Raw genomic sequence first — 21812 nt, forward strand, 5'->3', positions numbered from 1 at the left:
GTTGGGAAGTTTAGAGATAAACAGATGCTCAGGGGTCGGGGGCACATAGTAGGCATTTAAACCACGGTAGCGATGTTTCTGAACCCATGGGGCGCTAAATGAGCCCAGGAATATCTGAGAGCCCTTTAATGGCAATTGAGAGCTGGTGAGGAGGATCTACAGCTCTGGCTGACTTAAGAGCTGGCCATCTCCCCCTCCAGGATATGGTGACCCAATGAGACTCTGAGCGACAGGCAGGGGGCAGGGGCCTGAGTTTGGCTGGGCAACCTCTGCAGGGAGTCAGCAGAGAGGCGGGGAGCTGGGAGGGGCGTATATATTTCGGTCGCCAGAGGACTGCAGGTGCTAGGCAGAGTTGGTGGAGGTGGGCTCGCGGAGCCCAGTGAAAGAGGTGCGGAGGCTGGGGCGGGCCAGCAGCGGGCGGGGGAGAGGGGAGGCGGGGCTCGGAGCCTGAGAGGCTGTCCTTAGACAGCTCTTCTCATGCCGGGCAGTTTGCTGCATCTGGAGGAGCTCACTGGAGAATCTCCAACATCGGAGCGGGCCTTCAACTACCGTAAGTACCTGCAAATGAGCGCATAGTCCAGTGGCTGAAGATTAATTACTGGCCACCAGATCCTAAACAAAACCCCTAAAGAGTCTCCCTACTGTAATTAATTGCTGTAAACTGCTCCTCAGTTTGTCCCCCTACCCCCTTCATCCCTGCCTTTCTCCTTCCCTCCCCGGATCCCAGCCGTGCCTCGCTGAGAATCTCTGGGCACTGTAGATATCTTCCCTTTTCCTTCTCAGTCTTCCCTCCCAACCCTCAGCGGAGCATGCAACCAGCACCCCGCCGAGCCCAACCCCTTTGATTGCTGGAGCCCTCAAAGCTATGCAGGGGGCGAGCCATTAGAAATTTCGGGTATGTCACCCTCAAAAGCACTGCGGTGCTGCCTAAGGGTGGGGGGAAAGTGCTTGGGGTGGAGTAGAAAGAGAGGGTAAAATGGTTAAACAGCCCAAGTTGGGGGTGGGGGTGGGGGGGGTGAAAGGGCAAAAATGGGCGTGGCCAATTAACCTGAAGCTTAGGGCTGTTGCCACGTTCCCTGAGCATAAGATTAATCATTTTGGCTCCATATAAATGATATAGTTTCCTTAGAGATTGAGGAATGGTCAATTATTCTGAGAAGCCCAGGAATCGAAGACCCTGATTTGGGGGTCCACGTGTTAAGGCTGGAGCCTCAGATGGCATTTCCTGGGTAGAATCCCAGGTCAAACCTTTCCCTTGGCAGTAGAACCTGGCTTCCCCCAATAGATCCTGGCCCAGTGCCCCAGGGGAACAAAGCAACAGGGTGGCATCCAAGCCTTGGCCTGGCCCTCAAAAGTGGGGACAAGGGGCTGTAGGAACTGAGAGAGGAAGAGCATCTTCAGGGTCCTACACCATTTGGACATCCCCTTTGTAAAGAAGAAAAAAAATAATCACCTTTTAACACAAAATGTCCACTATGTGCTGACACTATATGTATATTCTCTAATCTACCACAATAGCAATACTAGGTAGATATTATTCCCCCATTTAACAGGTAAGAAAAGTTCAGAGAGGGTAAATTAAGCCTCCTTCAATACAAAGTGAGAAATAAAAAACAAAGCACTGCCTTCTTGGATCTCTCACTGTCCACCTAGTCTCTAGTCCAGAGGTTTTGAAAAAGAATCTTCCTCTCTTCCTGTTCCTCCATTCTGCTCAATGTCAGCACTGGACCAAGTTAGAGGCTGAGGTCCCAGGGTCAGTTGGAAAAGCAAAATTAGTCCCTTTCTCTGTTCTGGAGCCACCACTACCCTACTCCACTGAGTTCTGATTAAACAGCAGGAGACCTCAGACTCTGAATAGAAATTTAGTAGAGGAGAATTAGCCTGAGTTTGTGGGGGTGGGTACACAATTTCTGCTTGGTGAAGTTTACTCTTGGGGAAGGGGAGAGACACAAAGGCTTAGGGGTTCACCTTATGCAGGGCCTGTAGTCCATGATGACTTCGGGAAAAATCAGAAGGCCTCCCTGCACTCAAATATCCTTGTGGTATTTCCTGAAATTTCTAACACTTCCATTTTCCTTAGGGCAGTGATAAAAACTGCTTAGAAGTTATGGGTGGGCAATGAATCATTTATACCTTATATTAATTAAGTGTAATCAGCTTTACTTTCCTACTTAAGGTGGGAGTATTGAGAATTGGGGGGTAAAAGATAAGAATGAGAAGAGAATGTCTTCATAACATGAGGTTGGAGGGTTGAGGGAGGATGAGAGGGGAGCATAGGCCTTGAAGTTAAACATGGATTTGAATTTTGGCTTGAATATTTAGTAACTTTTGACTTTGATGAATGAATAACGTCATTTTCCTTATCAACCAAATGGGGATGGTAGTAATGCTTTTTTTGCTAAGTTGTTGGAGAGAGAGAGAGAGAGAGAGAGAGAGAGAGAGAGAGAGAGTGTCTGAACAAAGGATCTGAAAAGGTGACTATATCTCCCATCTCCTTCATTCCATGGGGCTTCTGCAGGCTTACATTAGGCCACCTTCTGAGCCTCTGAGATCCCAGGGACAAGTAGACATTTCTACAAAAATGACATTTTACATACAAACAGAGGCCTTCAGTGAGGAGATGGGGAAGTGAAAAATAAGGGCAAGGAGAGGATGAAGCAGGTAGCTTTGTAATATCCTGTGTGCCTGTGAGGGAGTAGAATGAAGGGTTGTTGAGTGAATTCAGTGGTTTATACTAAACTTCGAAAAGCATAACAAGTCCCCTGTGTAAAAACAGTTTTGCTTTTAGATCCTACTACATACTGAGGAGCAAAATCGGAGACTCAGGGTGCTGACCAGCACCAGAGGCCCCACAATGCAGGACAGACCAGGGGAGGGGGCCACCATGCTACGGACATTCCTCATCTTACTCTTTTGCATTCGTGAGTACAAGGAAGGGTTGAGGGGCAAGTGACTTCGTCATAGATACCCCTGTGAGCATGTATCTCTGGGAGGGAGAGGAGAATATTAAGGTTGGAGGGAAGAGTGGGGACAGAGGGGCTCTAATTCACCATAATCTCTCTTTTTAGGGCTGAGTCTAGGGAAGACACTGATAGGTAAGTGAATCCCACCCCTCAGGTCCCTTCTTTCCCATAGGATCCAAAGACATTGTCCTGCCTGCGTGACCCTGAACATAACTGCCTAGAGATCCCAAAGATAGATGAGCTGCTTGGGAATCAGAGCCTCTCCCTTTATGCCTTGGTTTCCCACAAGGAAAAAAAAAATGAAGAGCATTATCTCAGATGCAAAGGAAAGCACTGTACTCCCCAACTCATTTTTGATTCCTTGAACAAATATCCTGGGGTCCCACATAAGCAGACACTCCTGCCCCCAAGGAAAGGCAAAAGGAGGGATCTGGCTTGGAGCTAGTTTTGAGTTACATTGTGGGGTACTTTATGGGATGGAGAGGGCTGACTGCTCACATCTTTATGATCTTTGGGAATGACAGGAATGGAACCTCAACCGGAGCTGTGGATCGAGTCCAACTATCCCCAGGCTCCTTGGGAGAACATCACACTTTGGTGCAGAAGCCCCTCTCGGATATCAAGCAAATTCCTGCTGCTGAAGGATAAGACACAGATGACCTGGATCCGCCCTTCCTACAAGACCTTTCAAGTTTCATTCTTCTTAGGTGCCCTTACTGAGTCCAATACAGGTCTTTACAGGTGCTGCTACTGGAAGGAAACAGGCTGGTCAAAGCCCAGTAAAGTTCTAGAGCTAGAGGCACCAGGTAAAAAAGACAGAGATACATACTCATGAATAACCTCCAACTCCTGGGATTCAGATCCTGATTTTCCAGGGCAGGGTTTGTTTAATTCATTCATTCACTTATGTCAAATGCACGCAAGCACGCATTCCACAGTTAGTAAATAAGTACCTACTCTGTATTAGGCAATGCACGGCGGCGAGGTTATAGACTCTGGAACAGAAGTGGGGGAAGGAGGGGTAGCAAATAAGGATCATGCAGGGAAGCCTTATTTAAAGTAGAGCTCTCCTCTGCAGCTCTCCAGGCAGCACTATCCTTGTTCTACCTAATTCCAGTTCATTTTTTTTTTCTTTCAGGCCAGCTACCTAAGCCCATCTTTTGGATCCAGGCTGAGACCCCACCTCTTCCTGGATGCAATGTTAACATCCTCTGCCATGGTTGGCTGCAGGATTTGGTGTTCATGCTGTTTAAAGAGGGATACGCAGAGCCGGTGGATTACCAAGTCCCAACCGGGACAATGGCCATATTCTCCATTGACAACATGACACCTGAGAACGAAGGGGTTTACATCTGCCGCACTCACATCCAGATGCTCCCCACTCTGTGGTCAGAGCCCAGCAACCCCCTGAAGCTGGTTGTAGCAGGTGGGTGTGGCCATGGCTGCTGGCATCTTACAATTATTATCCCAGGGATTATGGCTGGTTGAGCCAGGGTTTCTGGTTTTACTTTCCTCAACTAGTTCCTACACCCTGCAAGGTTCATGAGGTAGAGTCATCTGACATTTTACTAAGATTTAATGTAAATTAGAATCACACATGCTGCAAGGCAGATGGATGGGAGCCAATTATTTGGCTAGTGAGTGAGCCCAGCCAACTGTCCAGATACTTTCATCATAGCTTTGTACTTTCTCTACTTGTTGAATATTATGCATTCATTTATTTGTTCAGTATTTATTGAGCACCTAACGTGCCAGGCACTGCTGCTGCAGTCTTATAAACCAATTTTTAAATCTAAATTTAAATTTATAAGCTGATTTTTAAATTCTTTTTTGCAATTGTTATTTTTAAGTGTAGTTAATAAAACAAATTGCTATTGTTGATGATTAAAAACAAGCAAGACAAGTGAAAAAAGTGAGAGATTGCATTTTAGAAATGGCTTGATAAATTATTTCGGCCCCATATCAATAGAGCCAGTAAGGTGGCACCAAGCTGTAGACACAGAAGAGGGCTCCCCAAGTATCCAAATGCCAGACACATATTCCAGCCCCAATGGCCTGGATGCTTTTATATGGAATTGTTCACTTTTGCTTTAGTCCCCTCCATCAAGCTAAATAGACTTGGGGGAAAACTATGGGTGCTACACAAAGTGCCCTGGACTTAGAAGTAATAACCCTGATTCTTAGTTTTACCTCTGACACTGCCTCCCTGAGTGATTTTGTGAGAGTCACTTCAGTTCTCTGTGCTTTGGTTTCCTCCACTTTAAAATTAGATAACAGTATCTATCCAACATATTGTATGATGCCTCTCTGTGCCTCAGTTTCCTAATCTGCAAAATTGATATAAGAATAATGCCTACCTCACAGGGTTGTTGTGAGGATTTGCCTAAGTATAATATTTGTACAGTGCCTGGCATATGAGTTCTCAATAAATGGTAGATATTACCATTATATTAGTATAGCTTTTTATTGAGGATCAAAGAACAAAGGACTGTCTGTTTGAACTGTGTGTATGGATGTTTGTTGTACACAAGCCCTTCCAGCACAGAGTCCACTAACACACACTACTGTAGTTACCTGTTCACCAGAATCCTCCACTAGTATCCCCACTAGTCCATGAACTTTTTGCTAGTAGTGATGGTGCCTTCTTAACCCTTGTACTCCTAGAATTATCTGATGCGTGACACCTCTTAAATGCTCCATGAAAGTATGACAAAGCTGATCCATTTAAGTGGGTGTACCTGGGATTGGGGTGGGGTAAGGGGTGATATGGGAGTGAAATTTGATCTTTTATAGTTCAATCATTTTGGAAGAAGAATCCATGGAAATGGGGGTGGGACTCCATTAACAGAGATTTTGTTGGTTTGCAGACTTACTGACTAAACCCTCCTTATCCACCTCCTCCAAACCTATGTTGGAAGTAGGATCTTAAGTGGGCTTAATGTGTTCAAAAGCTCTCCTTAATATTATTCTATATTCATGCTCTACAAAGATGGAATCAGTCATTTTCAGAGGTTTGGTTTTGCAGGTGGTTGGAAGAGCTACATTTGTCATTTCAGGTACCTGAAGATGCAAGGAATTATGGATGTAGATATTGCAGTGAGACACACACCTACACAAGATCAGAGCTCAGTGGAGCTGATAGTCTTGTGAGAGGGAAGGGGCGTGGGTGAACCTACCCTGACTGTGGCCTAGAGGAAGCAGAGATCCAAGGAAGAAAGGGAGAAAAGGACAAATTTCAGCTACCACTTATTATCCAAAGAAACTAGGAAAATAAAAATAGATTAGGGAAGAATCATTCTACTTCTAACTTCAGGGTCTCTTCCCTTTTTAGGACTCTACCCCAAACCAACTCTGACAGCCTATCCGGGGCCCATGATGGCACCTGGGGAAAGCCTGAATCTCAGGTGCCAAGGGCCAATCTATGGCATGACCTTTGCTTTAATGAAGCTTGAAGACTTGGAGAAGTCCTTTTACCATAAGAAGCCAATAAAAAACGAGGCACACTTCTTCTTCCAGTCCCTGAAGAGCCAAGATTCTGGACATTACCTCTGTTTTTACTATGATGGGTCATACAGGGGTTCACTCCTTAGTGATATCCTGAAAATCTGGGTGACTGGTAAGAGAGGGGTATGCTATGGAACTTATGGTAGGGGCTAAGGATATAAAACTCCTTCTAGGCCCCCTGGAGAGCCTAGTCATGCAGCCAGGGCTAACAGTGTTGAAAAGAGGAGTATTTGTGTAACTGGGCTTGGGTCAGTATTTACCAAGGGTAAACTCGGGGTGGGGGGAGTTAGACTGTATAGTTCTTTATATTTACATTTTGTCCTAGACTCTTTCCCCAAGACCCGGCTACTTGCTCAGCCCAGTCCTGTGGTCCAAATGGGTCAGAATGTGAGCCTGCGCTGTCAAGGACAAGTGGATGGAGTGGGGCTTGCACTCTATAAGAAAGGAGAAGACAAACCTCTTCACTTATTGGATGCCACCAGCATCAATGATACCAAATCATTCTTCCTGAACAATGTGACCTACAGTGATAGTGGCATCTATAGCTGCCACTATCTTCTCCCCTGGAAGACCTCGATTAAGATGGCAACACACAACTCTGTGGAGCTTGTGGTTGTAGGCAAGTGCTAACAACTGTTTTTATCACCAACCTATTTGTTTCTATCACCATTACAGTGTTCTAAGAAGGAGCTAGTGGCCCTTTGTAATCTCTTGGAGCTATGAGCCAAGGATAAACACATTATGAGGGTGGTGTAGAACTTTCTCCAAATCCTTTAGGGGCCTTCTCTCCCAGGTTTGTTCCTTAAGCCCTAACCTCTCAACATGGCCCAACCCCACTGCAACCCCAGGAAAAAAGTATTGTCCTTTAGTCCAGAAGAAGCTTACACATATGACTTCTTCCTCATGGAAGATAGAAACCATGAGTTTTAGAGTACCCAGGTGATAGCATAAGAATTCTAGTACATGGTCAAATTTTGAAGCCACTGATCAAGTGGAAATGGGAAGGAAGAGATAATCAAATGGGGAGCTTATAAACTTCTGGTGGGGAAGAGGGTGTTGAGTGCAAGGTTACTTCTAACTCTCATCTCTGGATTGGTTTCAGATAAGCCCCCTAAACCTACCTTATCAGCTTGGCCCAGCACTGTGTTCAAGCTAGGCAAGGCCATCACCCTTCAGTGCCGAGTATCTCATCCAGTACTTGAATTTTCTCTGGAATGGGAAGAAAAAGAAAAATTCCAAAAATTCTCAGCGGATGGTGACTTCATCATTACTAATGTTGAAGGGAAAGGCATAGGCACCTACAGTTGCAGCTATCGTGTAGAGGCACACCCTAACATCTGGTCTCATCGTAGTGAGCCTCTGAAGCTGATGGGGCCAGCAGGTGAGAGGATAACTATTCACAGAAACGCCCCTTCATACTTCTGGGATCTCAGAGCAGTGCCCAGAAAGATATGGAAAGGGGACTCGGGAACTTTGAAGTCAGGGCCCATGGATTTGGGCACCCTTCCCCTGGGGGTGGTCTAACAATCATTCAAAGGCAGAGAGCAGGAACTTCCAAAGTTCCCATGAAAAAGAAGTTCACTTTTCCCTTACCTTCCCCCACAGAAGCACTCTCAGTAATCGGCTCCCCATTCCCCCCATGAATATATTCATTTACCTGTCCCTGTCTCCATCAAGGCCCCTGCTTCTGGTTTTCTCTGGTCACAGGCTTTCTCACCTGGAATTACGTTCTGAATGAAGCTATCAGGTTGTCCCTAATTGTGCAGCTTGTCGCCTTGCTGGTGGTAGTACTGTGGATAAGGTGGAAGTGTCGGAGACTCAGAATCAGGTAACTGTCTGGCCCCAGACCCTGTTTCCTGCCCAAGTTCAGTCCAGGCTCCCCAAGTCTCAGAAACTGGTTACACCTTATTTGAAACAAGGCACAGGAGCACACCTTATGTATGCCCCCCATCATCTGGGTTTAGGAAACAAGACCTTCTCACTCTAGCTGTTTCTCTTTCACCTCACAGAGGGGTCATCGCCCAAGCCAGAGGGTGGAGAAATGCATAATTCTCAGAGGCTGGAGAAGCTATCAGAACCACATTCACTAACCCTACCCCTTCTGAGAGTGACCAACCCCCAAAGCACCCTGTCCCTCTGCATGATTAATGTTTCTCTCTTTAACTTGATCTGAACTTTTTCTCTTAATAACAAGCCATGCTGCCTGTCTCCCAGGTTCTTATCCACTCCCACTTCAACTCTGCACCCTTACCCCTAACTCTCAAGGGCTAAAGAGCCTTGCGGCCCATCCTAGTTGCCTTAGAAACCTGTCTCTCTGCCACTCTGGCCTCCAAACACCTGTGCAGAGCATCCTGGGAATACAGTCTTAACCTGAATAGGCATCTGATGAGGCAATGGATGGAGCCAGGGAGTCAGACTGTCTCATCTGACCCTCAAAATGACAAGCCAAAAGATTCTCCTGCTACTTCCTTTGATCCTTCGGTGTCCTCTGGGCTATTCACCTCTCTCCTTGATCCCTGTGGCTTGTCTCTGGCTACTCCGTTTGAGAATGAGAAGAGAAATGACAGCTCCAGACCAGTGGGGGCATCACCTCCTGAATGCTTTGCTCTCTTCCTCTTCCCTCTGCTTCTGGCTGTACCCCTCTGCCACTGTGATCATAGACCTTTGTGTGTCTGGGAGTATTCAATACACAATGGATGATGACTATGATTATATGTGTCTGTGTTTTCCGCTGGGATCTGCGGGGTAGAATGTTTGGGTACCAAGAGGGGGGCGACACCAAAGGCTTCTGCAAAAACCACCACTCTTTGAGTTTTCCAAAAGTTTCAGTGAGGTTCAACTCTCCTTTGTCTCAAATTCTGTCCCGAGTCTCATGCACATAAAGATAACCCCCAAGCCAGGAGTTAGAAAAAAATGTAGCTTCATGTGCCCTGACCCCAGTCCAGGAGCATTGAATCAAAGAATAAGATCAGAAATCTGATTTCAGAGAAAACAGCTACAAAAGCATGTTTTCCTCACCAGGAAGGAGCTGGGGGCATCAGTGTTTTCTAAATAGAAAGTGTCAAATGGATTTTGGGTTAATATCATGTAATTCTACAGGACCCATACTCCAACACTGCTGAACTGTCATAATATGGGAGGGGGAGGGGAATCCCACTCTCTGACAAGCTTAGCTCAGCACTGACAGTCTTCTGGTAATTCATCAAGGCTGCCTAGGCAACCCTTCCATAACAAAGGCAGATGAGGCAGGTCGGTCTGAGGACCAATACTGCCATAATAACAACTGCTGCCAAACTTAAACTTGATGACACAGAAATACTCAAGGTCTCTCCCTCCACCCCACACCCACCACCCAGAGCTGCCGATCACACTGAGCTGCAGGAGTTCTGAGAACTACAGGTACAAAAGCATTTTCCCATTTGATATCTCAATTCCAGCAACAGTCTGATCAGAGGCCATGGGGAGCTGACATATGATATAGGCTGGGGTGAGGGAAAGGGGCAGGGGGGGCATCTGGGTCATTAAAGAGCAAGGGGTTTGTAGGTAGTTAGGCCCTCCAAAAGAAAAGTCATCGATGTCAGAAAAGATTATATCCCATTATCCTGGCCTTACCCAATCCCCATTGGGTAGTGAGCAAGCCAATGACATAAATTGCCGCCCCCTTCTCTCCGCCCTCCCCCTAATCCCAGCAACTCCTCTCATCTCTTTTCTGGTCTCGCTAGAGAAGCCTGGTTGCTGGGAACAGCTCAAGGGGTCACCATGCTCTTCATAATCACGGCCCTTCTCTGCTGTGGTGAGTACAAGGGGGTGGGGAAGGGGCCTGGGCAGAAGGCCGGGGTGAAGTCCTGTGGAGGAGGGGGCAGAGCCCTGGCAGCAGTTTCTTTTGCAGGACTGTGCAATGGGGTATTGACAGAAGAGACTGGTGAGTTTTTCCTGCTCCAGACTGGGACATTCCTCTCTGGAGATCCGAAATAACTACAGAGTGTCAGTGTCAGTGGCCAGGGAGTGACTGGTTGGGAGGGAAGGACAGCCAGGAAGGGGCACTTGCTAAAAGCTGCTGGCAAAATTCAGCCTCCAATTCTGCCTTTCTGCCTGCAAAATTTCCCCCAAGCTTCTGCACTTTTCTGAGGCTCCTCTGACACATCAGATTCCCCCTTCCCCAGCACCTGAGGAAGAAAGGAAGGAAGGGAGGAAGGAAAGGATTCGGTTTGGGGTCGAAAGGGGAGGTGGGCAGTGTGATCTGGGCAGGGGGTTCAAGGGCAAGGAAAGGAAGGAGGGAGGATGGCTTCATTAACTCTGCTGTTTCTAGAAATAATCATGCCAACCCCTAAGCCTGAGCTGTGGGCAGAGACAAACTTCCCTCTGGCCCCGTGGAAGAACTTAACCCTCTGGTGCAGAAGCCCTTCTGGCTCAACTAAGGAGTTTGTGTTGCTGAAGGACGGGACTGGGTGGATTGCAACTCGCCCGGCCTCAGAGCAGGTCCGGGCTGCTTTCCCCCTTGGCGCCCTGACCCAGAGCCACACCGGGAGTTACCACTGCCATTCATGGGAGGAAATGGCTGTGTCGGAGCCTAGTGAGGCGCTTGAACTGGTGGGAACAGGTAAGAAAAGGCAAAGGATCCCCCTGGAGTGATCCCCAGTGACCCTGGGACTCTTGTGCTGCAGGGAGGAGAGGAGGGGCCCTGGGTTGGGGGAGGGGTGGGGAAGAGAGTGAGAGGAGCCTGACAGGAAGAGCCTAGGGCCAGCCCAGGATGGATTTCTTTTTTGCTGACAAAGTGACTCTGAGTGGCCCATCTGAGCACTTCCAAACTTCTGACTCCTTTCCCACTCCATTTTGTTTTCCAGACATCCTCCCCAAACCTGTCATTTCTGCTGCTCCCCCAGTTCGGGGCCGGGAACTGCAAATCCGATGCAAAGGATGGCTGGCAGGCATGAGTTTTGCTCTGTATAAGGAGGGAGAACAGGAACCTGTCCAGCAACTTGGTGCCGTTGGGAGAGAAGCCTTCTTTACAATCCAAAGAATGGAGGATAAAGACGAAGGCAATTATAGCTGCCGCATGCACACTGAAAAGCGCCCCTTTAAGTGGTCTGAGCCCAGTGAGCCCCTGGAGCTTGTCATAAAAGGTAGAGCTGAAAAGGGTGTGTGAGGGAGGAGGGGGAGGCAAAGCCTCTCCCCAGGGCAAACTTTCCTGCTGGTCCCAGGAGCCTGTGTCCAATCTTAGAGCTAGGCAGGCGTGGCGCTGGGAGTGCCAGGGCCTCTGGCTGCATGATATTAATAGCCATAATCGTTATTAATAGCTTGGGTTTGTGGAGGGTGATTTAATTTTTCTAATTATTTTCCCATCAATTATCTCATTTAACTGTAGAACAAATCTTCAAGGGAGGTGGACCAGCTACTATTTCCCCCTCTGGTCCAAATAGGCAAACTGAGGCTCAGAGAACCAGCAAAGCCCCAGTGAAAATTCGTACTTTTCACTAGTGTCCATTGCCTGCCCCATTGAAAGTGAGGACTCATATGGAGGCAATGAGACATGGGGGTGATGGATCCCTGAGTAATATTTGAGGGGGGCAGGTACTAGGGATACTAGGGATTGAACCCAAGGGCACTTTCCCACTAAGCCACACACCCCCAGCCCTTCATATATATATATAATTTTAAAAATTTGAGACAGGGTCTTGTTAAGTTGATCAAGGCCTTGCTAAGTTGCTGGGGTTGGCCTCAAACTTTCCAACCTCCTGCCTCAACCTCCTGAGATTACAGGTGTTTTATCATTGCACTCGCCTATGTAAGATTTTTAAATGCACCTATTTCTGAATTAACACATAATTGAAAACAGAGAAGCTTCCTAGAATCAATATTTGCTTTTTTTCTTAATTCAGTTTTGTGTTATTTGTGTGTGTGTGTGTTTTCTAGAAATGTACTCCAAGCCCTTCTTCAAGACATTGACCAGCCCTGTGGTCACCCCTGGTGCCCGAGTGACTTTCAACTGCTCCACCCCTCACCAGCACATGACCTTTATTCTTTACAAAGATGGCAATGAAATAGCAGCCAGTGACCGGTCTTGGGCAAATCCAGGGGCCAATACAGCTAACTTTGTGATCGATTCAGTGGGCATTGGTGATGGAGGGAACTACAGTTGCCGCTATTATGACTTTGCTATTTGGTCTGAGCCTAGTGACCCTGTGGAGCTGGTGGTGACAGGTTAGGAAGGGGGAAATCCTGTGGTGCTCACCCTAGGACAGTGAAGTGGAAGGCCTGTCAGTGGGAGAGGAAGAAATGTTCCTTCTAAAAGACACTAAGTGCTTAGGACAGCGCCTGGCACATGGTGAACAGTCCATGTGGGACAGCTGCTCATGTTATTACAGGAAGGAGAGACAAAGGAGAGGGGAGAGGCAAATAATTCACTTCTGAGGAAAGAAGTGAGGCAGATGGGGATGTTCAATCCTAGAGTCAAGCTCAAGTTGTCCTATTTCTAAAATCTTTTTGTGGCTTGGCCTTGAGCATTAGGTTCAATGTCCACTTTTTCTTTAGCTAGGCTTGTCAGAGATTGGTGGGCTGGATGGCCTTAAGAGAACAGAAGACCTTGAAACGTCAGCTGCATGTTAGGCAGCCATTGCAAATGATAGTTTTCAAAGGCTGTTTAACGTCATAGGAAAATGTTTACAATATAAAATTAAATGAAAAATATCAGAATACCCAACTGTGAAGACAGTGGAATTCCATTTATGTAAATACTTATAGCTACATGGACATGGGCATATCTAGAAAAAATAAATGGAAAATATATAAATAATTATCTTTGAGTTGGTAGAATTGTATTTTCTTCATTAGGTAACATTGTTTCTTATGATAACGCTATAAAAGCTATTTTCACAGCACAGTGGGTGGGCTTCTCTCATGCTGTGATCTCTTTAATTTCAGAATTCTACCCCAAACCTACTCTCCTGGCACAGCCAGGACCTGTGGTACTTCCCGGGAAGAATGTGACCTTGCGCTGCCAAGGGATTTTCCAGGGCATGAGGTTTGCCCTTTTGCAGGAGGGAACCCAGGCTCCCATACAGTTCCAGAGTGCCTCTGGGAACTCAGCTGATTTCCTCCTCCACACTGTCAGCACAGAGGACTCTGGAAACTACAGCTGTATTTACTATGAAACAACCATGTCCAACAGGGGCTCATATCTCAGTATGCCTCTTATGATCTGGGTGACTGGTAAGGACAAACAAGATATGGGACTGGGATAGAGATAATTAGAGCACAAGTTAAAGAGGGTACTCCTTTCTGAAAGGTTAGACTAAGCCTTGAGGGGAACAACTATATCCAGGGAAAAGATAAAGGGTTAATTCAGGGAGGGACAAGTTGCCATACTCATCACAATCCACCTTTATTCTCTTTCTAGACACATTCCCCAAACCATGGCTGTTTGCTGTGCCCAGTTCTGTGGTCGCCATTGGGCAGAATGTTACTCTCTGGTGCCAAGGTCCTGTCCATGGAGTAGGGTACATTCTGCACAAAGAAGTTGGACCCACTTCAATGCAGCTCTGGGGATCCACCAGTAACGATGGGGCATTTCCCATCACCAATATATCTGGTGCTAGCCTAGGGCGTTACAGCTGTTACTACCACCCTGACTGGACCAGCTCTATCAAGATACAGCCTAGCAACACCCTGGAACTCATAGTAACAGGTATGGGATGGTGCTCTGAAACATGCAGGGGAGTGTAAACAGGAGGGAATATACTGGTTCATGGGAGATGGTTTACAAAGAGCTGGAGGAAAGGCAAGCAATAATCTTTCCTTTTTATCAGAGAATCCAGGGGTGATGCACTGGATAGTGTCCTCTTGTCTCTGACCAAGCATTAATCTTTTCCAGGCTTGCTCCCCAAACCCAGCCTCTTAGTCCAGCCTGGTCCCATGGTGGCCCCCGGAGAAAATATCACTCTTCAATGTCAAGGGGAACTGCCAGACTCAACATTTGTCCTACTGAAGGAAGGGTCTCAAGAGCCCTTAGAGCAACAGAGGCCAAATGGGTACAGGGCTGATTTCTGGATGCCAGTGGTGAGAGGTGAAGATTCTGGGATCTATAGCTGTGTTTATTATTTGGACTCTGCTCCCCTTGCTGCTTCAAATCACAGTGACTCCCTGGAGATCTGGGTGACTGGTAAGGTCCTGGATACTTAAGCAAGCTGTTAGATTGTGTAGCTTTAGCAGTTCACAGAGGGTCGGGCTGAGTTTGGGATCAATTCTCTGAATTCTGTGTTCTTTTTGGTTGCAGATAAACCTCCTAAACCCTCTCTGGCAGCCTGGCCCAGCACTGTGTTCCAGCTAGGGAAGGACATCACCCTTCAGTGCCGAGGCCCCCTGCCGGGTGTCGAATTTGTCCTGGAACAAGAGGGAGAGGAAGCACCTCAGCAATTCTCAGAGGATGGTGACTTTATCATCAACAACATGGAAGGAAAAGGCATTGGGAACTATAGCTGCAGCTACCGCCTCCAGGCCTTCCCTGATATCTGGTCTGAGCCTAGTGATTCCCTGGAGCTGGTGGGAGCAGCAGGTGAGTGCATAATCCCTCTCTAAGGGTCCTGGCCTGACACACGTGAGATCTCAGGGACAGCCCCTCTAGAGACAATCCAAATCAGGAGAGAGGAGGGACTTGAGATTTGGAAACCTCAAATGTCATCTTTCTCCTAAGGATGGTGATGAGGTGAGATATCAGTTCAGGACTCCTTCAAGGCCTCTTACCCACCAGGAAAGGAGAGCTATCTTCCTTAGTGGCATATGTGCCACCACTGATCACCCCTTCTGCCCACCCTTCCCATGTGGCTCTGGAGGAGGCTACAGTGAGGGGATAGCAGGAGATCCAGGGGGAACATACACTTGCTAACCTCCATGGCCTTTGATTCTGCTCTTTTATATACACCAGGACCTGCTGCTCAAGAATGCACCGTGGGTAACATTGTCCGAAGTAGCCTGATTGTGGTGGTTGTGGTAGCCTTGGGGGTGGTGCTAGCCATAGAGTGGAAAAAGTGGCCTCGACTCCGAACCAGGTAAGTGCTCATCTCAGGCTCCTTCTGGATGCTGAGAGCTGCTGGACAATGATCCAAATACTCCTCCAGGATCTGAGCTGTACCATGTGACTTGGTTTCAGGCTCATTGTTCTGAATCTTCCCTTGCTCATGTCGTTTTCTTTACACAGGGGCTCGGAGACAGATGGAAGAGATCAGACTATAGTCCTTGAAGAGTGTAACCAAGAAGGAGAACCAGACACCACTACTAACTCTCCCTCCTCAACCTCTCAGGGAATCTCAGTGGAACTTCCAGTCCCCATATAATAATCCCCTTTACAAGAGCTTTCCTCTCCTTTCCTTTACCCTCAGAGACCTGGAAATCCAGCTGATTACCCTGAGTGTCAACCCTATCTACTGCTCCTTGACCTCTAATCACCTGAGCTGGGTGAAGGGGATTCTGGGAGTTGCAAGCTCTACCAGGATGAGATGTTTCCCAAAGAGAGGTTCCTTACCCCTATAACTCCTCACTGTACTGATTCACTGGTGCATGGAATTCTATTGAAATGTATTCTTCTGAATAAAGAGAGTATTCACTATATAACTGCAAAAACTATGGCAATAGTCTTCTATTGGTATGTTGCCCACTTATAACTTAGCAGAAACGGTGAATTGGAACTGATCTCCATGGCAGAAAAAGAAGACATAGGGCTACAAGTATAGAAAAAGGAGTATAAGGATGGGTGGGGAACAGGGGGGCAGCTCCACAACTCAGTTTGGTTTGACATGTGGTCACCAAAAGGAGTATTCTTCTGTCCTTCCATCCCGTTATTGAATGAATGAATGAATGAATGAATGGCAATGTTCTGTCCAAGTTGAGCCTGAAGACAAACTCTAATATTACATTGTATTCACCATGTTAGAACACCTGCTTTCACACAGCAGGGTTGGCTCTCTGTAGAACTTTGAAACTGTGCTTTGTGATACTTAGTAGCAATTATAGGGTATATATTAATTCCCTTTTAATAAAGTATGAACAATTGATAAAAGCCAATACTCTAAAGACAGCCCCAGTTCCCTAAAGGTGTGCACTTCTAGTGGTGGGAACTCAGGGAGTAAGGAAGCAGGTGACATGGGTAGTTTGTTGTTTTGGGTTTTTTTGGGGGGGGCGCGGTACCAGGGATTGAACTCAGGGGCACTCAACCACTGAGCCCTAGATTTAGCCCTGTTTTGCATTTTATTAGAGACAGGGTCTCACTCAATTGCTTAGTGCCTCACTAAATTGCTGAAGCTGGCTTTGAACTCCCACCTCTGCCTCCAGAGCTGCTGGGATTATAGCCATGCACCAATATGCTCGGCTTGGGAGTTTTTCTTGTTTGTTTGTTTTAGTTTTTTGTGTTTGTGTATGGGAGATTGAACCCAGATGGGCTTAACCACTGAGAAACATACCTGTCCCTTTTAAAAATATTTTTAAATTTAAAGATAGGGTTGCTTAGGGCCTCGCTAAGTTACTGAGGCTCCCCTTGAACTGCCTCAGCATCCCTAGCTGCTGGAATTACAGGTGTGTGCCACCATGCCTGGCTGACGTGTAGTTTGGAGTGGGAGAGCACCTAATGTTCCTTCCAGGACCCCAAATGGGAGCTGGCTGTCATTCTTGGACACTAACCTCTCTCTCTGGATCAGCATGTTCTTTACCCCATGAGTGGAAATTCAGTACACATTAGGTGGGTTGAACTGGGGTAGGAGGCTTACCTAGTTCCTTGAACCTTGTTCAAGACCTCAGAAGAATTGATCTATGGGACCTAGAGGAGGTCATGACCCCTTCAAACATGACCCTAAAGTTCCTTGCCTCTCAACACTGTTTAATTCTAAGCAAACACTGTTCACTAGAACAATGTGCAAGGGTTCTGCACACAGTGCGTTATTTATCCTTGGTTACAATAAAGTTTAAAAAGTAGCTCCTATATTCTTGCATTAGGAAGCTTATTTACCCAGCAAGTTAATGAAAAAATTGCATCCCATTTCCCTTAATCCTTACAGAATGAAACACTCTGAGTATTATAGACTAATTTGTATTAAGCTTTTTGGAATGTAGAAGTACAAAGTCCTACTCTGATTTCCATTTGATGAGATTCTATTAGTCGCTTATACTAATTTCTTATAGCAGTTCTAAAAATTGCATTTCAAAGTGCTTTTACATTTGAATTTAGCCAAGCCTAATTGTTGCTTTGTGCTGAATAGCACTCTCTGCCCTCAAACTCTGCATCCCTAACTCTCAATCAAGCCGTACATTTTGAACACTGGAAGGAGGCCCGTCCTTGGTCCTTGGTTTTAGGATAAAAGTCCTTTGATCAGGTCGGATTCTGTTTTCTGATCTTCGGGTGTTTCAAAGTGTATATTGTCAAGGCTAGTGAGAGGGCCGTGCAAGTTAGGAAGTGATCTCTCGGTTGTTTTAGCTGTTCACCAAGGGAAAAAGAAATGGGAAGAAACCATGGGAGAGCCAAGGAGTAAAGTTTAGAGAAATCTCCTAGTCAGAAAAGCAGGATAAAGGAAAGACAAACATGACAGAAAAAGACACTTGTGAAATCCAGACATTGAACCTGGGGTCTTTTGTGTCAAAGAGGGTCAAACAGAGATACTCGGGCAATCAGAAAAAAGTTTGATAAACCTTTCAGAGAAAAACAAATAGAAATATTGTAACACTGAAATGTTAGCTGGCTTTCTGAAAAAGCCACTCTTGTGTATCGTCCTTTCACTTATAGAACCAAGTTCTATATGTATTAGAAGGAAACAAACAGTTGTCAATTAACTGTGAAATACTTAAAGAATGGCTTTGGGATTTAACTTCCTACTTGCTGTCAGAGCCATCTCAATGAATTAAGTATCTATTTATAATGCAGTTGTCGTCACAAACCATCTCAATGAATTAAATATCTATTTATAATGCAAACGTAGCTTGTTGCTGACAATTCTCCACATGGTATGTTTTTTCAACCCGGTTGCCATGGGAATCAGTCCCTTTACCCCTGGCTGGCCTCTAATCATCAGCCCAGCATCAGGTAATTTCTGGGAAATGGAATCTCAATTAGGGTGGAATGAACCTATGACAGGAGAATTTGTTTCCGGAACTCCAAAAAGAAACATCAAAGGGAGATTTCTCCTAAATTTTAGAACACAAATATAAATTTCCACGCCTTTGGCTTCAACATCTCAGAGCTATGAAGATTGTCAAAGCAGTGTGGCTCAATTCCCCATCCAGTACAGGATCTTCTTTATAGCAAAGCTGATAGGTAGCTTCTTCTTGTACACCTCCAGGGACAGGGAGCTCACCACATTATGATCCTTGCAAATCTCAAATTGTTCTATTGATCCTTTATCTGTCTGTGTGTGTTCCCTCCTTACTCACTGGCTCCAGTTTTGCCACAAGTTGCAACCCAGAGCAAATCTGCTTCCTACAAAGTTTGGAAAGTGGAGATTTCCCTTGCATTTGATGACACACACTGGTGCTATCAGAGTTTGGTGAACATTCATTTGCAAATGCATTTATGTTGTCAACTATCAATAATCCAAGCTCCAGAGATGGCAGAATTCATGCCTACCCCACTCCTGCTAGATTCAACCAGAGTAGTACTTTTGTCCATTTTATATATGTTTATTCTACAAATATTTTTTGGTTGCCTTCTATATGGCAGACACTTTTGTGAACACTGTATAAAATAGTGAGCGAAAGAAATGACAACTCCTGCCCTTCTAGTGTGGGAAACAAATAATTAATATAATTGTTAAAAAAATACGGAATATATATGGTAACAAATGCTATTTGGAAAAACTGAGCATGAAAGAGAGATACAGACATTTTGTAAGTAAATTGTCACAATTTTCAAAGGGTGGTTGAGAAGACCTCACTGAGAAGGTGACATTTGAGTTATGGTTTAAGGGATGTGAAGGAACAAGTTGTGCAGATATCTAGGCAAAGTGGGTTCTGGCCAGAAGTCACAGCAGGTGCAAAAGCCTTGAGACAGGACAACGCCTGGCTGCTCTGTGGAGCTGCAAGTGGGCTGGCATGGCCCGGAGCAGAGTAAGCAAGGAGGAGAGTTAGAAGGAGATGAAGTCTGAGAGGTAATGGGAGCTGAGCCAAGAAAGCCCTTGGAGGTCTTTGTAAGGACTTTGACGTACATGCTGATTGAAATAGGAAGCCACTGGAGTTATATTTAAATCGGGCCATGCAGATTTGTCTGTGGAGAAAGAACAGACTGAGGCGTTAAGGGTGGAAACAGAGATGTGCTAGGAGGTGATTACAACAATCCTGGCAAGAAAGGCTGTGTGAGGCCAGGACGGTAGCCGAAGAAGCAATGAGAAATGGCAGGATTATTGCTATAATTTGAGGAAAGAAACAACAGCATTCACTGACAGATTGGTATAGGATATGTTCTGTATCATGTCCAGTAGAAAAAAAATTGCTTCAATTATTTCTTTAGTGTTTCCCTCCCTGGATTATTTTCATCTCATTCTCATAAAAGAGTTTTCCAATCCCTCCCACCGCAGGTCACCACTCCTGAGTAGTTTGTCATTGTCCATCCAGAAACATTGTAAGCAGAATACAGTCCCATATATCTTTAGCAATATGACCAGCACAGTATAGAGAACAGTGAAATCATTACTTTGTGGCATCTCAACTAACCATTTTTACTAATGCCATCTAGAATTACATTAGTCCTCGGGCAGCCAAATCACACTGTTGGCTCATAGGAAACTTGTGGTCAACTAAAACCCACAGCTCTTTTTCACACAAGCTCTTGCCAATTCAATTCCTCCTTGTCTTTTACTACTGCAAGTGATGTGTTATTTTTCAATTATGTTTTTTAACGAAAATGTAAGATTTGGCATGTTTTCCTGTTAAGATTTGTCTTCTAGGTCCCAGCTTACAAAAGTCATATATTACCACTTACTGAGCCCATTTTTATATGTCACACCTATAGATAATATCTCATTTACTCCTAACAACAACCCTGCGTGAGACTCCTTATTATTTTCCATGTTTTACACATGAGGAAACAGAGGCTCCAAGAGGTTAAATCCTAAGGCCAACCAGCTCCCAGATAAAGGCACAGCCAGAAGTAAAATTCAATTTTGCCTGCTTCCAAGCTGGAACTCTCAGATGAACAGTATCTGCAACATAGTAGATATATAGTACGTATTTACTAAATTGACCACATTCCTACCAGGTTCTTTTATTTATTTTATTAAGCAACACACATATTCAGTTAATATTTGTTAGGCTTTGTTCAAGAGCTTTAAATTTATTAATCCTAACAACCAATCTATGAGATAGGTACTAACATTATTCACACTTCTTACAAAAGAGAAAAAGGAGGCACATAGAAGTTGAGCAAACTGCCTGGGTCACACAGCTAGCAAGTGTTAGGGACAGAATTTGGGCCCAGGCTGTCTGGCTCCAGAGTTTGTGTTTATAACCACTAAGCTATGCCGTGTCAGGTTTCTGTGAGATTCTGACCTTGCACTCTCAAGGGAAGGAGGTGCCTTGGCCTAATTCACTGTCCACTGCTAATACTGAACCAGTGGACCTCCTGTGGAAATTCATTCCAGTCCCCCTTCTTTTTTCCTTCCTTGACTATGAAAGCTGACCACTAAGCTAACTAAGAAGAAATACTTGTACATGTCTCCAATGTTTCTCTTATCTTTCCCCTTCCCTCACAGGATTCCATGCTCTGCTGTACATCAAATTCTTTCAACTTCCCTCTGTAAGAGAGAGAAATTGATTCTACAGCTGAGGAGGGAACCAATATGATGAAATGGTCTCCATTCTGGGGCAATCCCTGAAAAGGAAACCCCATTACTGGTGGCAGCAGGCCTGGAGACGAAAGATGTTCTGGAAACCACTTCCTGCCCCCAACAATGCACTTTTAGCCAGAGCTATCATACCATGTGGTAAATTAACTCTACAGAATCCTGGCTTGGACTCATGTTTTCAATTGGTTGTGGTAAGAATTATGGAATAATTCAAGCCATTCACATGATTTACTGACCTACCAAGGATGACTGTGGTAAAAATCCCTTCTTATTTCAGAAGGCCATCTTTGGCACCACATGCAAAAGATCCATGAACAATCTACATAAATTCATAAGCTACCAGAATGTACAGTAGGGACCAGAATTAATTTTGAACTTGAGACAAATCCTGTAAGGATGGCTTCTGGAAGGAAACTTGCCAAAAGTAGCCAAAGTTCCCTTAATTTGTAGGATCATTATTCAAGCCTTCATTGCATTTTGGGCCTAGCCATGAGTCCTGAGTAATTCATTGACTGATATCCTAAAGATGTAT

At 45.5% G+C, this 21812-nt stretch overlaps 1 protein-coding gene across 6 annotated transcripts; it reads left to right on the top strand.

Moving 5' to 3' along the window:
- Nucleotides 1-268: 268 nt before the first annotated feature.
- On the top strand, nucleotides 269-16080 carry Igsf1 (immunoglobulin superfamily member 1). Of its 6 annotated transcripts, XM_048797076.1 has the most exons (22): nucleotides 289-388; nucleotides 489-550; nucleotides 784-895; nucleotides 2789-2921; nucleotides 3069-3095; nucleotides 3488-3769; nucleotides 4102-4389; nucleotides 6295-6579; nucleotides 6793-7086; nucleotides 7570-7848; nucleotides 8175-8295; nucleotides 10190-10260; nucleotides 10357-10389; nucleotides 10777-11067; nucleotides 11312-11590; nucleotides 12381-12668; nucleotides 13389-13676; nucleotides 13864-14151; nucleotides 14338-14625; nucleotides 14740-15018; nucleotides 15388-15511; nucleotides 15661-16080. In XM_048797076.1, the coding sequence occupies exons 4-22, from the start codon at nucleotides 2855-2857 to the stop codon at nucleotides 15794-15796; spliced, it is 4008 nt and encodes a 1335-aa protein (XP_048653033.1). In that variant the 5' UTR covers nucleotides 289-388; nucleotides 489-550; nucleotides 784-895; nucleotides 2789-2854; the 3' UTR covers nucleotides 15797-16080. The 6 variants fall into 6 exon arrangements, with proteins under 6 accessions (XP_048653031.1, XP_048653033.1, XP_048653032.1 ...); XM_048797074.1 differs by lacking the exon at nucleotides 784-895 and having other exon boundaries at nucleotides 269-388; XM_048797075.1 differs by lacking the exon at nucleotides 784-895 and having other exon boundaries at nucleotides 2777-2921.
- Nucleotides 16081-21812: the final 5732 nt, after the last annotated feature.

This window comes from Marmota marmota, unplaced genomic scaffold (assembly GCF_001458135.2).
Source record: "Marmota marmota marmota unplaced genomic scaffold, marMar, whole genome shotgun sequence".
Taxonomy (NCBI): Eukaryota; Metazoa; Chordata; class Mammalia; order Rodentia; family Sciuridae; genus Marmota; species Marmota marmota.